This window comes from Thrips palmi, unplaced genomic scaffold (genome assembly GCF_012932325.1).
Source record: "Thrips palmi isolate BJ-2018 unplaced genomic scaffold, TpBJ-2018v1 HiC_scaffold_5, whole genome shotgun sequence".
In the NCBI taxonomy this organism is placed as follows: domain Eukaryota; kingdom Metazoa; phylum Arthropoda; class Insecta; order Thysanoptera; family Thripidae; genus Thrips; species Thrips palmi.
The window spans coordinates 9,510,704-9,526,137 of record NW_023144632.1 but is presented as its reverse complement, the minus strand read 5'-3'; the positions used below and the strand labels follow the sequence as shown (position 1 = coordinate 9,526,137).

Sequence of the window (15,434 nt, the reverse complement as noted above, 5' to 3'; positions counted from 1 at the left end):
GGAACAGTGTAGGTACTATGGTTTGGACCACTGCGGACAAGTCGTGCCATGTCCGCGTCTGTTAGATCCACTCCGTTCCAGCGAAGCGCCCGCGGAGTCGAGCATAGGCAACCCGCTCGCCTCGTACGCGAGACTCTGGCAGTTTGCCTACATTCAGGCTGGGACCGCACGTGATAGGGTACTAGGGTAGGCGAGCATTCTGACGATGGGGTAGCATCGAAAGTGTATGCGCCTACCAGGCAATACCAGGGTTTGCTCTGAGAAATTGCTTATTGGGCAAGCTGATGTTGACAACCCTTCCGACACTGTGCTGTAGGGACGGAATGTTTGCCCGGTTGTGTGGCAACACAGATTCAGGGCCGAACCTGGTCAGGCCTGATGCGATGATTGCAGAATCTAGATGTCTCTCGTGAACTGCGGCCCCCCGAGGCCACGCGACAGTCCACGTGGCCCCCGACCTTCCGGGAAACAGCAATCAAGCCTTGTGTCACTCGAGACGGAGGAAGAGTCGCAAAACAAGACAATAACAACTCACTCCAGCTCAGCGCAACACAACGTGACACGGGCACACACACACCTACACACACCCCTCCACACACACGCGCGCACCCACAAGCTTTATGCCCGGACCGCTCCAACGCACATAGCCGAGCAATTTCGAAGAATCGTTTCATCGCTCAGTCCCCCTCTCACTTCTACGGCGCGCCCCACGAGTGCGACCGAGATAGAGCGATTGTTCGAAATTATGCGTCTGCAGCGACCGCCTGCACCGCGCGCGTCGCTCTGGCTTCAGACTGAGGGCCGTTTACGTCGCTGCGTCTCGCCCGCACCTACGCGGTGCGCCCCATGGGTGCGAGGGAGACAGGGTGTCGAAAGCGACTCTCGGAGTCAGTCTGCTGGGGGTGTAGGTGGGGGTGTAGGTTGGGCGCGGCGCTGCGCGGCAGGCCTGCCTGTGGCGTGGCAGGGAGGGCTGCGCGGGCTGCGCGCGCTGCGTCAAGTCGAGTCCCTTTCAGTCCCGTCCGCGCCGCCGGGGGAACAGGTCGAGAGTAGAGCGCTTGGCCGCGCCAGGCCGCGTTTCGCCGCGTCTCCGCCAACACGACGACTAGCTCGCGCTCCACGGGGTCGGGGTGGGCGCCGCACTCTCCGCAGCGCCCCTCCCCGACGAGCTCGCTCGGCCACGCCATGGATTCCGGCGCTGAAGAGGCCTTTCGCGCCGCCCGCAAGAAGGGCCGGTCCGCGTCCATCTGCGCGCCGTCCTCCTCCTCCATGGAGGCCGTGCTGACCAGCGCAGCCGCCGGCAGCAGCAGCAGCACCGCGGCCACGCCGACCGACCCCGGCACGCCGGGCACGCCGTCCACCAGCCGGCGCCGCCGCCCCGCCACGCGCTCGCACTCCGCGCGCATCTCCGGCAACAAATCGGTGCGCCGGCCCCGCCAGCAGGACCAGCCGGCCATGTAAGCATGTTGCGGCGGCAAGCGGCAGTGGAGGCGCCAAGCGGCAGTGGAGGCGCCACGCGTGGGCGCTGTGTTCGCGCCAGCCGGCTAGCCGGCGGGCTGTCACACTGTCACCTCAAGCCTCGAGCCGCTGGGGCGGGGCGGCTGGGGCTGGGCCACGGGACACGGAGCAGCCCACGGAGCACTGAGCAGGCCATCAACACCAGACGGAAACTTTAGGAGCCTAGCCCTAGTCGCTCTCAGTGAAAGTGGGTCGAAGCGTAAAAGGGTCTAAAAGGCTGCCGGGATGCACGCTAGACCTCCGAGGGAAAAAGGGAGGGGGGGGGCGTAGAGCAATAACGGCTGGACACACGGCCGGCCGGCCTGACCTATGGCACGTTCTCCCACGGTCGCCCTCTCGTGCAAAGCGGCGCTAAGCCCTCGGCATGTTAGCAGAACCCATTGGCGAGGGCCCTGCTACGGTTTATTGCATGGGGGAAGGGGCGGGATGGGCAGTGCCGGCAGTGCCGCGCCATCTAGTGGCAGATGATTAATCTCGACTTGTTTGCTTCCCACTTCCACGCATGCATGTTGGACCTGCCGAGTCATTTCATTACTCGCAACTTCGTGAAATAGTAAAATAAACATCAGGGTGCAAAGCGCGTGCGTTTGTGTGTGTGTGTGTGTGTGTGTGTGTGTGTGTGTGTGTGTGTGTGTGTGTGTGTGTAAATAGGCGCCGCGTCCACAGGGACTTGCAGACCGTCTTCGACCGTCTTGCTGTCCGTCCCGCTGCGAGAGTTTGATTGGGTCCTCGATGGACGCCTAAGCGGGGAATGCAGTCCTCAACGTTCCCCGGTTTCTTTCTCTTTCTCTTTTTTCCTACCGACGCAGTGAAGCAGGAACACTCTGATTACATAAAGAAGGGTGGGGATTACGGCGACGGAGCACCTCACGCCCCTGACCCTGTACCGCGAAAGGGGAAAAAGCGCTCCGTTTACTGGTTCAGCAGAATAGCTAACAGAACCAAATAAAAATTTAATTTCCGTAATTGAATCAACCCTCTTTTTACATCCGAACGGGTTCCTGCCCCTGATGGACCACCGATAAACACAGCATGGCGTGCCGCGCGCTTGTTGGAGGGAACGTGGGCCAGGGCGGGCCAGGGCCAGCGCTGCTGCGCTGTGCGGCCAGCGCTGTGCGGCCAGCGTACAACAGGTAATGCGGCTGGTGGCGCTCGCTTGCCGCATTCTATCTGGTTTCTATCAAAAAACGATAAAGATAAAAATAAATACACTGATGGGTAGGAAACTGGGCGGGAAATGGATTTGGTAGGCGTGGCAGTTGGAAGCGCGTTCCACTCAGCGAAGCGCGAGCTCTGTACTCGTGTTATCTAGGAATCAACCGACCACTAAAACGGGCATGTATTTCTGCGGGCATTCGATCCCAGAGCGGATACCCGCGACACGGCTAAGCGCTCCCGCGGCCGTGTCCCGTGTCGGCCCCCTGGCAGCCCCCTGGCAGCCCCCTGGCAGCCCCCTGGCAGCCCCCAGGCAGCCCCCAGGCAGCCCCCTGGCAGCCCCCTGGCAGCCCCCTGGCAGCCCCCAGGCAGCCCCCAGGCAGCCCCCTGGCAGCCCCCTGGCAGCCCCCTGGCAGCCCCCTGGCAGCCCCCTGGCAGCCGCCCAGGCTTCGTCTCTCCAGAGTCTCCATTCCGGTGACCATGTGCTGTCGCCGGCCTCGCCAGCGTTGTACGGCTGGGCCAAAGGCAAAAACGTGCGAGAGAGACAGACCGAGACCCGAACGCGTCACCCGAGCGCAGCCGAACGGAGATGACCGGTGCGGGTAAAATTAAATGGAAATATTTGTTAGGAGTCGAACCTCCGGCATGTGGGCCTGTTGCACACGGCTCCGCTCTGATGGCCTCGAACTGGCCGCAGAGGCACTGCACTTTAAGCCACTCGTCCAGCCTCGCCTCTGAACGTCACCCTCTCCTTTTTGCCGCAGAGGCACCATGCGCTCCGGCACGTCCGAGCCGCGCCTCAACCACCACGGCGACGGCTTCGGCGGGCCGCGCATCGGGGACGTCGTCGGCGCGTCCGGCTCCAACACTCCAGAGAGCTCTCCGGGCGGCCGTCGCCGTCCCACGGGCGGCAGGCGAGCCACCTCCATGCACCACGCCCACACCGGCACGGTCCACCGCGACCACCACCAGCAGCGCAAGTCCACGGCCTTCCTGGACGTGCCCGACGTGCGCGGCGCCCGCCAGCCGGACGAAGATGAAGACTCCTACCGCCTGCGCTCCTTCAGCGCCACATCCAAGGGTGAGTCACGGGCTTCTTGCAAGGCGGCCTGCAGGCGGGTGGAGGCGGCGCGCTGGCGCACCACTTCACGGGGGACTTTGTGGGCGCCGTAACCGACCGCCACTCACTTGGGGCCGCAAGTGCCGCCTCCCACCGCGCGGCGCAGCGCGGTGTAGCGGCCGTTAACGAAGCAGCAAGCAGCCTGCCCAGCCGCCGCCCCAGTCTGCCCCGGCGCCCCGGCCCAATCGCCGGCGGGCTTTTGCCAGGCTTACACCAGGCCAGTGGCCGCTAGCACGGCTAGCACGGCCAGCACCGCCAGCGCCGCGAGCCGGGCCACCGCCAAACCCTGAAATTGAGCCGCGGCCATTTTCGCGCCGTCACTCTCCCTCTGTCGTCACTCCCGTTCGCGCTGTCTCTCTCGCTCTCCCCGACTCGGCGGGCCTGACGGGCCTGGCGGGCCTAGACGGGCCGCGGCGTGGGCCTCCCTCCTCCCTCCCGCCGCCCGCAAAGGAGCGAGCCGCGGTCGGGTCTGTCGGAGTGCCGCTTGGGGTGCCGCTTGGGGTGCCCCGCGTCCTTGCCACAGAAATACCCTTTTGCTTTGGCAGCGCAGCATTGTCTTGTTGACGAATAGCGGGGTGGGGCGGGGGTTGGGCGGGGCGCGGCGCGGCGGGGCGCGGCGGGGCGGCCTGACGCGGCGAGCCGAAGCAGAGGCCACTTCACGCTGCCGAGGCGCGCTGCGCGCTGCGCGTGCCGCCCGGCTCAGCACGTCCCAAGCCCCGCCTCTCCCTCTTTTCCTTCTTACGCTTCTTTTGCTAATTAGGGTCCAGGGCCCAGGGTCCGCATCCGGCGGCGCTACGCCATGAGGCTACGGGGCCTCCAAGCAGCTTCTCGCGAAGGGGGAGAGAGACATAGACAGAGACAGAGAGAGAGAGGGGGGGGAGTTCTCCACACCCCCGGGGAGATGTGGAGGGGGCTGGTGGAGGTTCGCGGTTCGTCGCCGCGGGCCTGGGCCAGGTCCAGCCACGCGATGCCGCGCAGCAGTGCTGTCGCTCTGTCTCTCCCATCGTACTAGGGGTGCGAGTGCGAGAGAGAGAGGGAGAGAGAGAGACGGAGAGACGGACCGCTGTTCGGGATCAGTCTACGGTTACGGTTCGTCTCGCTCCGAGTGCACGGGTTGGTCCGATGGTCGCGTCCCAGTCGAGATTCGCAGCGCGCGCCCCGACCGCACCCCGACCGATGCGCTGGGCTCCGGATAAAGCCGATCGAAGTTTCGAATTAATACAAAAGGCGAACCAATTCGTGGTCCGCGTGTGCATTGGCAGCACTGGCGCTCTATGGCTGCGTTGTTGCGGCCGCTCATTCAATGGTGGCGCCACAACAACGCAGCCCTGCCCGCGCGCACGCCCCCGCGCCCCCCACGCCCCCGCACGCCGCCCCGCGCACGCCCCCGCGCACGCCCCCGCGCACGCACTGTGCGGCAATGGGGCAATGTGCCACGGCGGCCTCGGGCTCGGCCGTGTACGGTGTACGGTGTACGCACGGCCCGCCAATGGGACCAGACCAGACCGCGTTGGCGGCGTTGGCGGCTCGTTGGTCGTCCGTTGCCGCTGATCCGATTTGGCGAGCCGCTGCGCCGCTGCAGCGACTGGAAAGACCGTGCGCTGTCTCTCTCGTTTTCACTCGGCAGTCCCTCTCCCTCCTCTCCGGGCCCCACCGGGGGAGGGGGAGGGCAGGCCGGCGGGGGAGAGGGGGAGTAATTAGGAAATGGCGATGGTGGGATTAATCTGGGCGGCCGGCCGAGGTCCGCGCCACCGTCCCGCCGGTCATGCCCATGATGGCGCCGTGATGCGAGCGGCAGAGAGAGAGAGAGAGAGAGACAGACAGAGAGAGAGAGAGAGAGAGAGAGAGAGAGAGAGAGAGAGAGAGAGAGAGAGAGAGAGAGAGAAGAGAGAGAGAGAGAGAGAGAGACGCCCCTCGGCGACTGGCAACACCCAACCGCACAGCGGCGGCACTGCCTGGACACGGCGAGCAATTACCGTCGCGGGACGCATATTGGTGCGCGTGTGTGTGTGCGCGCGCGCGTGTGTGTGTGTGGCTGCAGCGTGCGTGCGTGCGTGCGCGTGTGGCACGCGTGCCGTGCGCGGGTCTGCCGCTGCGTTCCCTCCGGTGCTTGCGGCGCTGGGACTGGTACACTGGGACTCGGCACACCGTTGCCGCCAGCGAGGGCCGTGCTAATGGAAGGAGCCACGCCTGTAGTCCGTTTCTGTACAGGCTGGTACAACCCCCCAGGGCGCTGCATGATTCAAAACGATTCGCCCGAGTGTCCCCGCCCGGGTTCCCCGTCCGGGCTCCCGCCCGAGGGAGTGTTCCAACTGAAAGTTGGGTTCACGCGCGGATCGGCTGCCGAGAGGCCGGGTTCTGGGTCCTCGGCCGGGGGTGGCCGGGGGCAGCAGCGGGCCCTGGAGGCTCTTTAGAGGCACCTGGGTTCCCCGCAGTGCCGCACTACCTTCAGGTTTCAGGGCTGGCCCGGCCGGACTTACTTCAAGAGCGCTTGTCATACTTCCCTGCTCCCTTTTTTCTCTCTCTCTATCTCTCTGGGTAGAGCCGCGCCACGAGGCTGTCTGAAAAGAGAAACAAGTGTGAGCGAGCAGCGCTTTCGTGGCACGACCCTCGTGGACAAGCACCCTGTTCCTGCCCCCCACCTTTCCCCTTTCCCCAGGGGCGGCATGGCAGCTGCTCTTCCTTTCTTACCCCAAAAGATTCCATTTCTGATGAAGCTCTGCCCAGGTCCCCCAGGCCGTGTCTCCCCCCCCCCCACTTCGTGCGCCTTCCCGCGGGGCCCCACCTCCGGCCTATGTACCTCCGGCCCCCCTCCGACCGGGCCTCGCCAGGTCTCGGGTCCAGAGTGGAGCGAGGGTGAGACGCATTTGATTCGCGTGCAGTGCACCCAGTACGCAGCGCGCAGGGTGAAGGGAGGGAGTGGAGGAGGGCTTCCTGTGGCTTTTTCGCTCAGGCACACCGGAGAAACGGTAGCGTGCGAGATGTGTGTGTGTGTGTGAGTGAGTGTGTGTGCGCGCGCGCGCGTCTGTGTGTCTGCGTGTATTTGCGTATAAGAAAATTTTATGCCGCCGTAGAGGGCAGGCCATCGGCCGGCGTGGGCCGCAGGGCCATGTAAGCCGCTCCAGCTCAGGATTTGGTGGCGCCGTCTCGGCCGTCCTCGGCCGTCCCCTCGGGCAGGGCGGAGCGCGGAGCGGGGCGGAGCCGATCCTTGGGCCTGTGTCGAGGCCCTGGGCGCAGCCGCTCGGCCCTTTGGTCTCGGTGTCCGCGACATGGAGGAGCCGAGGCCGCGGCACGTGGCGGCCCCCAGTCAGCCGAGTCGTTTCGTCGCTCTGTCTCTCTCACACTCACGGGGCTCTCCGTAAGGGTGTGTGAGGGAGACAGAGCGATTAACCGATAGCCGATCCTCTAATCGCTCGGCAGCAGCAGGGCGTGTTCTGCCCGACCAAGTCCCTCCGGGTCGCGGGGTAGCTAACACCGAGCAACACGCGCCAGGTCTGGCGGACTCAGGCCAGTCAGTCTCTGTCTCTCTCGCACCCACGGGGCGTCCGTTAGGGGTGCGAGGGAGACAGCACAGTGGAGTCAGGTGCTGCGGGATATACGGCCGTGGCACGCCAAGCCGCGGCACGAACCTCCAGGCCTCGTCCCGTCGAACAGTGCTGTCGTTCTCTGTCGCTCTCGCAGAGTCGCAGCCTCGCGAGGTTGTCCGACGCACTCCGAAGAGTCGCTCTGCTGTCCAGACCAGGCGGCGTAGGGCGTCTCTCTCGCTCTCGTGGGGCCTGGGGGCGGCGCTGGGCGGCGCGCATGGATGCGAGAGGAGCAACCTGCAGCGCCAAGACCCGGCAAGGCACGGACTGGTGGCGACGGCCCCGGCCCTAGGCAGGCCGGCCGGCCCGCACCGCCCACCGCCTTGTCTATTTCGAGACGCCATTCTAAATCGTGGCTGTCAGCCCCGGTCAGCCCTTGATGTCGGACGCGCCTCCACCGCCTGCCACTACTACTGCGACCGGCCCGCGGACCGGCCGCTGCCGCCATGCTGCCGGCACGCGGTGAATCGCGGCCCTTACAGCGCCGCCACTGGCCGCCACACCGCAACGCCGTCGTCACTGTCACCGAGCAGCAGTCCGACCTCTCGCTCTTACCCACGCACTCCGCGACCGCCACCCCTTTCTAGCCCGCGGACTGTGCCTCGGGCACCCCGGCTTTGCTCAACAAAACTCTTAGTTTTTGTGGCGACCATTTCTCACGTGCGTGTTTGGATTGTGTCGAATGGTGTCGGTCACACGTCTCTCTGTTGCTTCTGATGCCCGATTGTAGACACGGATCGCTCGAGTTAGTGACCCATTAGGTGTGACACCCGGGCCCCACTCCCAGCCCCACTCAACTCGTCATTTCTGTTAATAAACCACGAGACGTCTGCCGTCTGCAGGCGTCGGAGCGTTGCCCTCCTCTCTGAAGGTGGAGTGGATATGCTGGCCGCGCCGTTACCGGAAGTGGATCCAAGACTGGCAGAAGGAATGGGCGGCTAGGAAAGCGCCCTCCTCGCTCTCCATAGCCCGCCGCTGCCGCCGCTGCACCGAGGCGCGGCGGTGGTCGTGATGTTGACGGATCTTCGGTGATCATCGGCCCGCTCCGCTGCAGCCCAGCAGCACCACTCATTCAACCCACTCCTCGGCGGCCTCGCCAACGAGACGACCTCCTTGGCGCAGAGTCGTCGTTGTCGCCGCGGCGGCGCTTGCGCTCGGCTTGCGCTCGGCTTGCGCTCGGCTTGCGCTCGGCTTGCGCTCGGCTTGCTTTCGGCTTGCTCTCGGCTTGCTCTCGGTGCAGACGTAGATATCCGGCCGCGTTAAATCGGCCGCGGCCATCGTGCCGCTTTCGGGGCTTCGGCACGCGCCGTGCGTTCGCCGCCCTGCCCTGCCCTGCCCTGCCCTGCCCTGCCCTGCCCTGCCCTGCCCTGCCCTGCCCTGCCCTGCCCTGCCCTGCCCTGCCCTGCCCTGCCCTGCCTCGTCCCTGCCCTGCCTGCCCTGCCCTGCCCTGCCCTGCCCTGCCCTGCCCTGCCCTGCCCTGCCCTGCCCTGCCCTGCCGCCCTGCCCTCGCCTCCCGCCCTGCCTAAGCTGCCTGCCGCCTCCCTGCTCCCAGGCCGTCCTGCCCTGCCCTGCCCTGCCCTGCCCTGCCCTGCCCTGCCCTGCCCTGCCCGGCCGCTAACTTTTTAAAAGCTCGCTTTTTGGCGTGGCCAGTTCGTCGGTAGCACACAGGACAGTTCCAGACTAGTATCATCCGCTTCCATGAACGTTCCTTGAATTGAGATTTTTGCATATTCACTGCGCGGCATCAGAGTCAGAGTCCCCACCGCAGAGTGCTTTCTGCGCTTTCCAGAGTCGTCCCCGCGGCTCAGCGAGTCGCTCAGAGAGTCGGTCTAGTCTCACCGAGTTGGCGCGCAAAGACAAACGCAGACGCTCATTTGCCGAGCCGCCGCCACCGCCTCTATCTCTACCACCGCCACCGCTCAGAGAGATACCATCTGCAGCCACCTTTAATTGGGTGCCAAGCCGAGCCAGTAACCGACTCACCGACTGTGAACCGTCCTGGCAGCCGTCCTGGCGAAATGTCCTGGTCCGACGAACGAGCCGTCCACTTTGGCGTCATTGGGGATGATAATTTAATTGGCGTGGCGAAGCCGATCTGCGTGTGCAGAGCGGTGCAGAGCGCGCGATCGAGCACCAGCCCGTTTTTGCGCTCTCGGAAAGCTTTGTAGAGCTCTGCCTGCGCTTGTCGTTTTCAGCGAGATTTTCAGCGGACTTTTCATCGGGCTTTCGAGCGAGCTTGTCAGCGGGCTTTTCATCGGGCTTTTCAGCGGGCCCTTTCCTGCAGGCTTCCAGCGGGCTCCGCGTTGGCCGGTGCAGGGGGTGCAGGGCTGCTGCTGGCTGCTGCTGGCTGCGGCGCCACTCGGCTCCGCCTTCTCTCCGGCGCGCCTCTCTTTTGGCGCGGCAAACTACGTGGGGACGCTTTGATGCGCGAGGACGACGCCCTCCACGACCACCACGACCACCACACCGCTAATGATGGCGACACAGGCTGCAGTTTGTGCACTTGCTCACGTGAAACACCCCCCCCCCTCCTCCACCACCCACAAAACGCTCTTTACAGTCCGCTCCTACTCACTCGCGAGCTGGAGCAGTGAATCCAGAGACAAGAGCGACTTTAAAAAGTGAATCCTTAGTACGTACAAGGTTTGTACAAGGTACTACAGAGCGTGCAATGCACCCTTGTGGCCCGCCGAACGTCGCGAGGTCGGTCGGAATGCTCTTATGTGCGATCAGCGGCGATATTTCTGAGAGGGACACGGTCGGTTTGGGAGCCTTTTGTTCCGACAAAGCCACTATATATCTGTTCGATTAGGGCTCAGCCGTTCCTGCTTGAAGCCCTCATTCGTTTTGTTTTTCCACGTTTACGCATCGTCCGTGTGCGCCCGCCTGTCTGCCTGTCTGTCTGCCTGTCTGTCTGCCTGTCTGTCTGTCTGTCTGCCGCTCTGCCTGTGGGAGTCTTCCTTTCCCTCCGTACCGCTGGGTTCGGGGCGAAATGAGGATCCGCGCCCTTTTTCGAGGAGAACAAAGCAAATACGTTCTCGCGCGTATTTTCGCATCATGACGGCGATGAAAGTCATTATTAAAGCGCGAGGAGCAATAAAGTTTGCCGAGGGAAAGGCAACATTCCGAATGGGCCACGCTGCCTACACTGGCAATACGCTGGCAATAAGGTGGCAAAAGGTGGGGAACGATGCCACGGCGCCCCATATCGTGTTTGCTGACCCACATAATCAAGGAACACACACGCGCTGTTGCCAAGTTTCGGCGGGCGCGGACACGCGAGGCGTGGTGGGGCGGGGCGCGGCGGGGCGCGGCGGGGCGGGCGGGGCGGGGCGGGGCGGGGCGGGGTGGCCAGCATGCTGTCGCATGAAAAAGTAACCGCGACCAGCAGGCTGCAGGTTGCCGCGGGCAGGGCCAGAGGACCACGACGAAGCCGGAGTCTCTGGTCCATCGCAAGGTGCACGTGTCTTTGACCCCCACCCCTCACCACGCCCCGAGCCCCGGCCCCCGGCCCCACCGCGGCAGGAGCGGGAATAGAGCGGTGTACGGGGCGGGTGGCCACTGTGCTACGCGCCCCGCCGCTCCCCGCCGCGCGCCGCCCCGCCACGCCCCGCCCCACCGCGCCACGCCCCGGTTCGGTGCTCTGCCGAAGGGAAAGGGGTGGCGTATTTTTAGCCGGCGGCGGCGCGGCGGAGGCTGTCGTGCCACTGGCAGCGGCAGGCAGTGCCGACCGGCCACACGTTTTCATACCCAGAGCGATTAGTTGTCGTGACCAGCAATCACACTGTGAGGCTGTACCGCCGCACCGCCGCGCCATTGGCCGCGCCGCTGCACTGCACTGTCCCACTCAGAGAGGCGGCAGGCCAGCGTCGCCCAGAGGGGTCGGAAAACATAGGAATCACATCTAATCCGTCCACACCGTAGAGGTCAATTCCACAACGTAGTCACGTCACTCTCTTTCAAATTTGGCTAAAAAATAATTAGAAAATTGACCCCTGCACACCAAATTCTTATGGGCTTTTTAAATGCATAATGACGCATTATTTATGCATAGTTATGCATGCGCAGAAACGTGCAGAAACGTCCATAAGGTATGAATAAAATTACGCATCACTGTGTACATTTTATGCATCTTCCTGCATAAAATGTACACAGTGATGCATAATTATGGACGTATCTGTGCATGCATAACTATGCATAAAAAAGTCCATAAGAATTTAGTGTGTACTGCAACACTAATGGCAGCCTGTATACGAAGCCCTACCATCCCAGTCCCACTGTTCCAGAGGCTTTTCGTGCAGCGAGGCCACTTCACTTCAGCCGTTCTGCCCTTCGGTTCCAGATCGGGATCACGTCCGCACCGCTCGTCCGCACCGCTCGGCCGCAACGCGGTGCAGCGGTTTTAATGATGCCCCGTTGCTACCACTCGTCGCTTCGGTTTTCTGCTCTCTGCGTTGTCAAGTGATGTCCCAGAGGGACATGTCGAGCGAACATTATTATCGAGGAATGCCTCCGCGAGCCGCTTACCTCCCCTTGTCTCTCCCGCATCTGCTGACTGACAGCATTTTCCTCGCGCATTAGCGTCCCGAGTGCGTGCGAGAGAGACGGAGCGCGGAGTCAGTGAGTGGAGAGAGAGAGAGACAGAGAGAGACAGAGTTGGGGCAAATATTCGCGACCCTGCTACGCGGCTCCCATCACGGTACACTGATTTTGCACGCGCGCTATGTCGCCGCTATGCGCCGCCTCGGCCGCCCCCAGTGCGCCCCCAGTGCGCCTCACGGCCCTGCACGGCCTGCACCTGCAAGGACTCGGAAGGAATTTCTCGCGCCGTCGCCGTCGCCGTCGTCGTCGTCGTCTCGGCCCTCATGCCGGTGGACGGGTGCATTGGCGGATTCCTACGGAACAATGGACCGCCTGCTGCTGCAGTGTCGCTATGCAGTCCCCGCGGGGGTGCGGGTCGGGCCTAGTCGGGCCTGTCGCGCCACCAGCGAGGAACGGACCAGCCTGGCGCGCGAGTTTGCCAAAACTCCGGCAAAACTCACAAAACTACTATATTCCGGCCGGCCGGTCGGTCGGTCTGCTCGACGGTCTGGTCTGGGGTTGGCTTCCTGTCTGCAAACTTGCCGCCGCCGCGTCCACCGCGTCAGCGCGCAGACGCCGTGCCGCGCCGTGCCCGGCCCGCCGTGCCGCGCCGTGCCGCGCCGTGCCGCGCCGTGCCGCGCCGTGCCGCGCCGTGCCGCGCCGTGCCGCGCCGTGCCGCGCCGTGCCGCGCCGTGCCGCGCCGTGCCGCGCCGTGCCGCGCCGTGCCGCGCCGTTGCCGCGCCGTGCCGCGCCGTGCCGCGCCGTGCCTTGCCGCGCAGCGCGAAAACGAGAGAGCAGCACAGCGAGAGCACGGCGGCCTCGGTGTGCTTATCTCATCAGGCGCGTAGTAAAGTTTGGAGCAGTCGCTTGTCATTACAATGGCAAGGCTGCTGAGGCCAGGCCGCCGCCACCGACTTCTATCCCCCTCCCCCTCCCCCCTCCTCTTTTCACCCCGACTGGGCTCGGCAGTAGACCGCACTAGGCCAGCACCGCGTGCCGTCTCCAAACTGCCCCTTCCGTCCGCCAGATGGTGCCCCGCCCCGCCCAGCCCCACCCCGCCCCGACCGCCCCGCCCCGCCCGTCGCGTCCAAACGAGGTGTGCCACGGCGACCGCAGCACCGGGCGCTCCAGGCTCAGGACCTCTTGGAGCGTGACGCGGCCCCACCCCGCCGCGGATTGTGTGGGAGATTATGCAGTCGGATAGTGGCGTCAGAAATCCCCATTGGGGATTTTTCAATCACAAATAATTGAATCGGATCTTCAAAAAGTCGAATCGAATCGTGACGGCTGTATAAAAGGCCTCAGCACCTCCTCCGGTTGTTTTGGTCCAAAAAACTTCAATGAATTTTACAATTGGATTTTCGTTTTAATCGGCGCTGCCAAGGTTCGATTTTGATTCGGTTTCGAACGACTCGCACACCCCTGCAGTCCGGGCTGCGTCCGGGTTGCCTGGCGGGGCTCGTCCGAGTCTTCCCCTCTGCACGGGGCTGGGCGTAGCCCGGCGTCACTCTAGAAACTGAAGAGAGTGCATGGCATGCTCCTCCTAGGAGTCAACCACAAAGCACACTCTTACCAAGAGCATGCTTGCAAGCACACTCTTCCCAGGAGCATGCTTGGCAAGCACACTCTTCCCAGGAGCATGCTTGGCAAGCACACTCTTCCCAGGAGCATGCTTGACAAGCACGCTCTTCCTGGGAGCATGCTTGCAAGCAAGGAGAGTGCTTGAAAGCATGCTCCTGGGAAGAGTGTGCTTGCAAGCATGCTCTTGGGAAGAGTGTGCTTGCAAGCATGCTCTTGGGAAGAGTGTGCTTTGTGGTTGACTCCTAGGAGGAGCATGCCATGCACTCTCTTCAGTTTCTAGAGCAGCTGGCACTCTCGGACGCAGCCCTGCCGGCGGTCGGATTGCACAACTAGTATGGAATATATCGGGTGGGCCGCGTGGCATGGTCGGTCGCGGCTGGCATGGCCGTGGATGGGTGAGGGCGACCCTGGACGTGGGCTGACGCGGGCTGACGTCATCGGGGCTGTGACCAACCGCGGCGCCGCGGTCAGGCTTGTGGTTAGAGCGATGGCTCGAGTATCGGTGCATCTCCTTATCCGATATTTTTCCCTCCCAGCCCTTCCATAAAGGTCCATTTGCTGAAATGGGACTGCACTGGTGGGCGTCGTTACCGCCGCATCGCGGGGACAATCGGACTCATCGAACGCACGGCCTCGGCGCCTCGGCACTCGCACGGATAATGTGTCTGGCCCAGCAGCAGAGTGATTCCCAGAGTCGTTTTCGTCGCTCTGTCTCGCTCGCACTGATGGGGGTGGGCTGAATGTTGTAAAACTACGAGCCCTGATCGTCCGATTCTGTACATTTGTACTACTATCGATCGCTTTCAGAAACTTTGTAATTTGTTGGAATCGATCGTAAAAATATTTTGTTTGTGTCTGTTGGAACTCCCCTGTTTGCCAGCTCCAGTGTTGGGAGGTGGCTGCTTAAAAAAGCGGTCATCGATTGCAACGCGAGGAGCTCATTCATCACGCAGCCCGGGGTGGCACTGGGGCGGCTCTGGGGCGGCGGGATGTAGCGGCGAAGCGGCGAAGCGGCGACTGGTGCCGTCTGTCCGCCGCGCTGGTCCCTCGGCCTCGGCCCCTCCGTACTTCCCCTTCGGTCTTTCTCCTTTTGTTTTGTCCGGCTTTTCCTTCTTCGCCGCCCTGCCGCCCTGCCGTGCTCGGCACGCCCGAGGGCACGCCGCCACCTGGGGTCGTGGGTTCGCTGGAATCTTGGAGTTGTGGAGTCCTGGCTGTCCTTGGGGCCGCTGGGGTCCTTGGGTCCTGGATTCCTGGGGTCCTGGGGTCCTGGGGTCCCGGGGTCCCGGGGTCCTGGGGTCCCGGGGGTCCTGGGGTCCCGGGGGTCCTGGGGTCCTGGGGTCATGGAGTCATGGAGTCTTACAGTCCTGGTGCCATCTCCCCGGTCTCCCAGTGAGCCGCACCGCGCACCGCCCCGGCATTCCTGCCGCAGTGAGGCACCCCATAGCGGCCGCGGGGCCGCGAGGGGCTGCGGCAAACACCCGGCTGCCGGCCGACTCCACTGCCCGCCCCGTCGCCCTGTCTCCCTCGCACCCCTGCGGCCGGGGTGCGGGTCGTCGCACCAGGCGCTCCAGATCCTGCGGCGCCAAGCCTGCCGCCTTACCGCCGCAAGCATCGCAAGCGCCCGGCAGTGCAGGCGGGCATGTGTCGGGCCCGAAATGGCATACGATCATGTGTGGTCTAGCCCTTAATGGTAACGGTAATGGCAGGCAGGCAGGCCCGCCGCACTGCCGCGAGTCGCTGCGGCCTACCCGCCGGGCGCTCCGCTCCGCCCTCGGCGACCGCTCTGGCCAATCGCCTCGGCCTGCCGGGCTGTGCCGGGCTGTGCCGGACAGCCGCTCAGGGGCCGGCAGGTCGGGCAGGCCGCGGCACGCCAGGCCCACACCGAGGCCCCCGTCGCT

The 15,434-nt window shown here is 64.0% G+C and overlaps 1 protein-coding gene across 1 annotated transcript in view; it reads left to right on the top strand.

Moving 5' to 3' along the window:
• The first annotated feature begins 1,062 nt into the window (after window positions 1–1,062).
• Window positions 1,063–15,434, top strand: part of LOC117650874 (GTP-binding protein REM 1) — a 39,702-nt gene continuing 25,330 nt past the window's right edge. The window contains exons 1-2 of the mRNA XM_034394490.1: window positions 1,063–1,454; window positions 3,435–3,751. Coding sequence (XP_034250381.1) covers window positions 1,183–1,454; window positions 3,435–3,751 — 589 coding nt within the window. The 5' untranslated portion in view covers window positions 1,063–1,182. The remainder of the gene's footprint in view (window positions 1,455–3,434; window positions 3,752–15,434) is intronic.